General features: G+C 40.8%; 1 protein-coding gene across 5 annotated transcripts in view; it reads right to left on the bottom strand.

Annotated features, from left to right (window-relative positions):
- Nucleotides 1–7,108, bottom strand: part of CDCA2 (cell division cycle associated 2) — a 53,151-nt gene that overhangs the window by 37,571 nt on the left and 8,472 nt on the right. Inside the window, exon 1 of one of the 5 annotated variants that reach the window (XM_055087331.1) lies at nucleotides 5,181–5,260. The exons of the other annotated variants lie outside the window; for them this stretch is intronic. Within the exon in view, the coding sequence (XP_054943306.1) occupies nucleotides 5,181–5,186 (6 nt within the window). The 5' untranslated portion in view covers nucleotides 5,187–5,260. Of the gene's footprint in view, nucleotides 1–5,180; nucleotides 5,261–7,108 lie in introns of those variants that run through there. 5 annotated transcript variants of the gene reach the window in all.

The following is a 7,108-nucleotide window of genomic DNA, read 5'->3' as shown; positions in this document are numbered from 1 at the left end:
GTGCCGCGGAGCGGCTGGGCCCGTGAGCCGTGGCCGCTGAGCCTGCGCTCCGCAACGGGAGAGGCCACAACAGTGAGAGGCCCGCGTACCACAAAAAAAAAAAAAAAAAAAAAAGGCAGAAGAACTGAACAGACATTTTTCCAAAGAAGAAATGCAGATGGCCAGTAGGCACATGAAAAGATGCTCAACGTCGCTAAGCATCAGGGAAGTGCAAACCAAAACCACAATGAGATATCACCTCACAACTGTCAGGATGCTATCACCAATAAGACCACAAATAGGGACTTCCCTGGTGGTCCAGTGGTTAAGACCCTGGACTTCCAACACAGGGGGTGCGGGTTCAATCCCTGATCTGGGAGCTAAGATCCTGCATGCCCTGTGGCGTGGCCAAAAAAAAAAAAAAAAAAGACCACAAATAACAAACACTGGTGAGGACGTGGAGAAAAGGGAACCCTCGTACACTGTTGATGGGAATGTAAATTGGTGCAGCCACTGTGGAGAAGAGTATGGAGGTTTCTCAAAAAACTAAAAATAGAAGTACCATATAACCCAGTAATTCCACTCCTGGATATACACCTGAAGAAAACAAAAACACTAATTCGAAAAGATACATGCACCCCCAATGTTCATACCAGCACTATTTATAATTGCCAAGATATGGAAGCAACCTAAGTGCCCATCAACAGATAAAGAAGATGTGGTATATGTATACAACGGAATACTACTCAGCCATAAAAAAGAATGACATTTTGCCATTTGCAGCAACACAGATGGACTTGGAGGGCATTATGCTAAGTGAAATAAGTCAGACAGAGAAAGACAAATACTGTATAATATCACTTATATGTGGAATCTAAAAAACACAATAAACTAGTGAATATAACAGAAAAGAAACAGACTCACAGATATAGAGAACAAACTAGCTGTTACGGGGCTGGAGTGGGGCAATATAGGGGTGGGGGAATGGGAGGTACAAACTATTGGATGTAAGACAAGTTACAAGGATGTATTGTACAAAACAGGGAATATAGCCAATATTTTGTAATAACTAAATGGAGGATAACCTTTAAAAATTGTACACAAAATTAAAATTAAAATCAGTAGTATGAATTTTATGTCTGTACAGTTAGCAAAGAGTTTACCCAATAAGAATAACAACAAAAAAAGAGAGAGAGAGAGAGACAGACAGACTATATGGAGATCACAAGAAAGCATCAAATCCTGGAGATAGGGCTAAGGAAGAAGGGATAGGAAGAACTTGTCTATTTGGAAATTTTACCAAAGTTTTCCAAAAATATCCTCAGAAAATGATCTGCATGGCATCTTTGTCACATGTAGGTCTCAGCATAACTAGTTCCATCCAACCTAGTCTCTATTCATTTCCATCCAGACACACCCTCTCCCCAGGGGCCAGAACAATATACAGACGTTCTGAAGTAGCTTAGACACCCACCCACATATACCCTCTCCCCTCTGGCACCCCCCAGCTAAATCTTCCTGATGTCATGGGAGTTTACTTGCTTACAGCTAAAAGCTAGCCATTCACTGAAACTACAAAGCCAAATAGTTAAAAACGGTCTAAGCACAGGAGCTCTCTGGAAACTCTGCTAACAGGATTTCAACCAAAGAGCTGTCAAATTAAATTGGTATTAGCAGGGATAGAAGTGCCAGATAAGCATACGCAATATACAATTTAATAGTTCTGTTACCTATAAAATAAATTACTGGTTAGGTTCTCTAGGTTTTTTTTTCCCCCCTTTATTATTTAGACTAACATATTTCCACTGATTTGGAGCTTATACCAATTTAAAAAATTATGCTAACAGGCGAAAGTAAAGTCAAAAAATTACCTCCCTTTAAGATATCATATGGAGAAAAATCAGTTAAAATCGTGAAGCCATGTTTGATGGTGACTCTGCTCACACGCTGGGTTCTATTCCCCGTTAAATACCTTTTCCTAAAGCAAACTCTGTTGCATAATAACACAACATTCAAAATTCAAATATAGTTCATGATGTAAACCTTTACGACATAAACAGCACAAACATTTATAAAAAGCTGATGGTCAACTCTTAGCTAACTGAGATATAGAGAAAGAAAGGGTTTATCCCAAAGTCATACAATTTACGTTGACTGTACATTTTTGTACTTATATTTGAACATGGGAAGGTTAGGTTAAATGTGCTAGGAGTTTGGAGCATTTTGAAATACTGCTTTAACAAATTAAAGGTTCCCCAGTCAAAATTGTTGTTTCTCTGTTTCCTGACGGAGAAAGAGAACAATGTTCATATACAAAAAATAAAGGAAGCATTCAAAAATGTACTGCTTTTTTGATGCTTTTGTCTTAGGAATATATATCCGTCAGTCAACTTTCTTTCCATGTACCAGAAACTATTCAAGGGGCTCAGGATACAGGGGGAAATTACATTCTAGAGTGAAACTCTGAAAACATATCAATATAGTTTCAGATACAAGAGGTGCCATTGAGAAGGTAAAAAAGGAGCGTGATTTAGCAATAACAGTGCTGCTTTACTTGAGTCAGGACAGCGCTCTATCAGGAGTAACATCTGAGTTGGAATTGAAACAGAAAGTGGTAGTTAAGGGAAGATACTGGGGGAGGGAGGCAATCTGCAAGAACAAGGCAGAACAAGAGCAAAGGTCCTGAAATGGAAAGAGGATGCAGCAGAAAGAAGGCCAGCGTGCCCAGAAAATGACAGGAGACGGGGAGCTGAGAATAGGGCTAGGCAGGGCTCAGGTCAGGGAGGGCACTCAAGGCTTCAAGATGGGGTTTGAGTTTAATTCAAGGCATAACAGGAAGCCACGGGAAGGTTTTAAGAGGCAGAGTGAATGATCTGATTCATTCTTTAAAAGTATCTCTTTGACTGCTCTGTGGGATGGTGGACGGACCGGGGAAGGAGGGAAATAAGGAGACCAGTTATGAAGAAGCAGCTGGTGATTCAGGTAGAAATCACATTAGGGTTGTAGCAGTGGAGCTGGGGGACATGAGGAATTACAGATAGGTTTTTGAAATGAAGCCAAAAGGTAATAATGGGTTGGATGTGGGAGATGAAAAGGAAAAAAAAAGGAAGGAACTGAGGAAGATTGGTAGGTCGTTGGCCTGAGCGACTGGATGACAGCGTGTCCTGAGATGAGGAAGTGGACCGGAGATTCTCGTGGGGAATGGAAACCTGGAGTTTGGCTGTGGCCATGTAACACTCCAAATGCTTACTGGAACACCCAAAGGGAGATGTTGAATAGGCAACTGGGTATCTAAGTCTGGAGCTCTACAGAACTCTGGGCCAATGTTAGACATTTGAGTCGTCAGCCTACAGATGACGTTCAAAGCCATGGGAAAGGATTAGTTTACCTAAGGAAAGCAAAGAAAAGGGGGCAGAGGAGAGCCCTGGGGAGCTCAAGCATTTGTGAGGGGATAACTGGAAGGGGTGGAATAAGCAAATGAAACACAGGAACGGATGACAGTGACACAGGAAGAAAATCAGGTCAGTGTGGTATCCCAGAAACAAAGCAAAGAAAGCACTTCAAGGAGGGAGTAGCTAAACTCAGTCAAAAGCTGAGGCAAGGTTGCGTACGATGCAAACTTAGACTTAATCTTTGTCTTGGCCAAGATGCGGGCCATTTGTGATCAATGGTGACAAGAGACTTCTCAATGGAGTGGTAGAAACAAAAGTCTGATTGGAGTGGCTACAGCAGAGAGAATGGGAGGGAAGGAAGTGGAGCAAGACAGGACAGATGGCTGTTCAAGGAGCTTTGCTGCGATGGACAGGCATAGGAATGGGATGCCATGGGGGTCTAGGAAGAGTTAAAGGGACAGAGTAGGACAAATGCATAAGGAAAAACAGGTCAGAATAACATACATGGTCATAATAATGTAAACATTTGAATATTGATGTAACCAATCTATTGGGAAGTTATAGAGGATGGGGAGTGCATACATACATTTACGATAAAAGGTATGAGGAAGAAAGAGGGCTAACTTTCCACTGAACACAATGGGAAGTGAATAACTAATGCCATAACACTTAAAGATCAAGAAGTAGCAATTAGGCAAAAAAAAAAAAAGAAAAGAAAAAAGAAAAGAAAAAGAAAAGAGGCATGCAAACTGGAAAGGGAAAAGTAAAACTGTCACTATTTGCAGATACATATCATATATAGAAAACGACTACACCAAAAAACTGCTAGGATAAACAAATTCAGTAAAATTGCAGAATACAAAATAAGCGTACAAAAATGTTTGTGTTTCTACACCCAAATAAAGAATTACCAGAGGGCTTCCCTGGTGGCGCAGTGGTTGCGCATGCGCCTGCCGATGCAGGGGAACCGGGTTCGCGCCCCGGTCTGGGAGGATCCCACATGCCGCGGAGCGGCTGGGCCCGTGAGCCATGGCCGCTGAGCCTGCGCGTCCGGAGCCTGTGCTCCGCAACAGGAGAGGCCACAACAGAGGGAGGCCCGCATACCACCAAAAAAAAAAAAGAATTATCAGAAAGAGAAATTAAGAGAATACCATTTACAACTTCATCAAAAAGAATAAAACACTGAGGAATAAATTTAACCAAGGAACTGAAAGACGTGCATCCTGAAAACTGTAAGACACTGATGAAAGGAATTGAAAAAGACACAAATAAATGGAAAGATATTTTGTGCTCACGGACTGGAAGAAATAATATTGTTAAAATGTCCATACTACCCAAAGCAATCTACAGATTCACTGCAATCCTTGTCTAAATTCCAACAGTATTTATCACAGAAATGGAACAAACAATCCTAAAGCTTGTATGGAAGGAACCACAAAAGGCCCTGGATAGCCAAAGCAATTCTGAGAAAGAATAACAGAGCTGGAGGCATCATGCACCCTGATTTCAAACTATAAAGCTATAGTAATCAAAACAGAAAAAGACACAGAGATCAATGGAACAGAATAGGGAGCCCAGAAATAAGCCAACCCATATATGGTCAATTAATTTACAAGAAAGGAACCAAGAATCTACAGGCATAACTTGGAGATACTGTGGGTTAGGTTCCAGGTCACCACAATAAAGTGAATATTGCAGTAAAGCAAGTCACAAATGTTTCGGTTTCCCAGCGCATATACAAGTTATGTTCACACCATACTGTGTTCTATTAAGTGCACAACAGCATTATGTCTAACAGCATATACATACCTTCATTTAGAAACCTTATTGCTAAAAAATGCTAACCATCATCTGAGCCTTCAGGGAGCAACAATCTTTTTGCTGGTGGAGGGTCTTGCCTCAAAGACTGATCAGGTTGGTGGCTGCTCAAAGTTAGGGTGTCTGTGGCAATTTCCTAAAATAAGACAACAATGAAGTTTGCCACACAGATTGACTTTCTTTCACAAATGATTTCTCTGTAGCATGCAATGCTGTTTGACACCATTTTACCCACAGGAGAACTTCTTTCAGAATTAGAGCCAATCCTCTCAAACCCTGCAGCTGATTTATCCACTATGTTTATGTAATATTCTAAATCCTTTGTCATCATTTCAACAGTCTTCAAAGCATCTTTACCAGGAATAGATTTCATCTCAAGAAACCACTTTCTTTGCTCATCCATAAGAAGCAACTCCTCATCCATTAAAGTTTTATCATAAGATGGCAGCAATTCAGTCACATCTTCAGGCTCCACTTCTAATTCTCTATTTCTACCACATCTGCAGTTACTTCCTTGAACCCCTCAAAGTCTTGGGCCCCACAAAGTCATCCATGAGGGTTGGAATCAACTTCTTCCAAACTCTTATTAAGGTTGATATTTTGATCTCTGATCCCTTTCCATGAATCATGAATGTCCTTAATGGCATCTAGAACGATGAGTACTTTCCAGAATGTTTTCAATTTACTCTGCCCAGATCCAGAGGAACCACCATATATGGCAGCTATAGGTTTACAAAATGTGTATCTTAAACAATAAGACTTGAAAATCAAAATTATTCCTTGATCCATGGGCTGCAGAATAGATGTTGTGTTAGCACGCATGAAAACAACGTGAATCACATTGTACATCTCCATCAAAGATCTTGGGTGACCAAGTGCACTGTCAATGAGCAGTAATATTTTGAAAGGAATCTTTTTACTGAGCAGTAGGTCTCAATAGAGGGCTTAAAATATTCAGTAAACCATACTGTAATCAGATATGCTATCATCCAGGCTTTGTTGTTCCATTTTTAGAGCACAGGCAGAATAGATTTAGCACAACTCTTAAGGGCCCTAGGATTTTCAGAATGGTTAAATAAACTCTGAATTCAACTTCAAATCACGAGCAGCATTAGCCCTTAATAAGAGAGTCAGCCCATCCTTGAAACTTTGAAGCCAGGCATTGACTTCTACTCTTTAGTTATGGAAGCCCTAGATGGCATCTTCTTCCAATGTAAAGCTGTTTCATCTATACTGAAAATCTGTTGTTTAGTGTAGCCACTTTCATTAATTATCTTAGCTAGATCTATCTCCTGGATAACTTGCTGCTTCACCTTGCTTTTATGTTATGGAGACGGCTTCTTTCCTTAAACCTCATGAGCCAACCTCTGCTAGCTTCAAACTTTTCTTCTGCAGCTTCCTCATCTCTCTAAGGTTTCACAGAACTGAAGAGAATTAGGGCCATACTCTTTTTTTTTTTTAACATCTTTATTGGAGTATAATTGCTTTACAATGGTGTGTTAGTTTCTGCTTTACAACAAAGTGAATCAGTTATACATATACATATGTTCCCATATCTCTTCCCTCTTGCGTCTCCCTCCCTTCCACCCTCCCTATCCCACCCCTCTAGGTGGTCACAAAGCACCGAGCTGATCTCCCTGTGCTATGCGGCTGCTTCCCACTAGCTATCCACCCTATGTTTGGTAGTGTATATATGTCCATGCCGCTCTTTCACTTCGTCACATCTTACCTTTCCCCCCACCCATATCCTCAAGTCCATGCTCTAGTAGGTCTGTGTTTTATTCCCGTCCTACCCCTAGGCTCTTCATGACATTTTTTTTTCTTAGATTCCATATATATGTGTTAGCATACAGTATTTGTTTTTCTCCTTCTGACTTACTTCACTCTGTATGACAGACTCCAGGTCCATACGCCTCACT

Source organism: Physeter macrocephalus, chromosome 9 (assembly GCF_002837175.3).
Source record: "Physeter macrocephalus isolate SW-GA chromosome 9, ASM283717v5, whole genome shotgun sequence".
NCBI lineage: Eukaryota > Metazoa > Chordata > Mammalia > Artiodactyla > Physeteridae > Physeter > Physeter macrocephalus.
The sequence above is the reverse complement of the archived record's forward strand: the minus strand, read 5'-3'. Positions and strand labels throughout refer to the sequence as shown.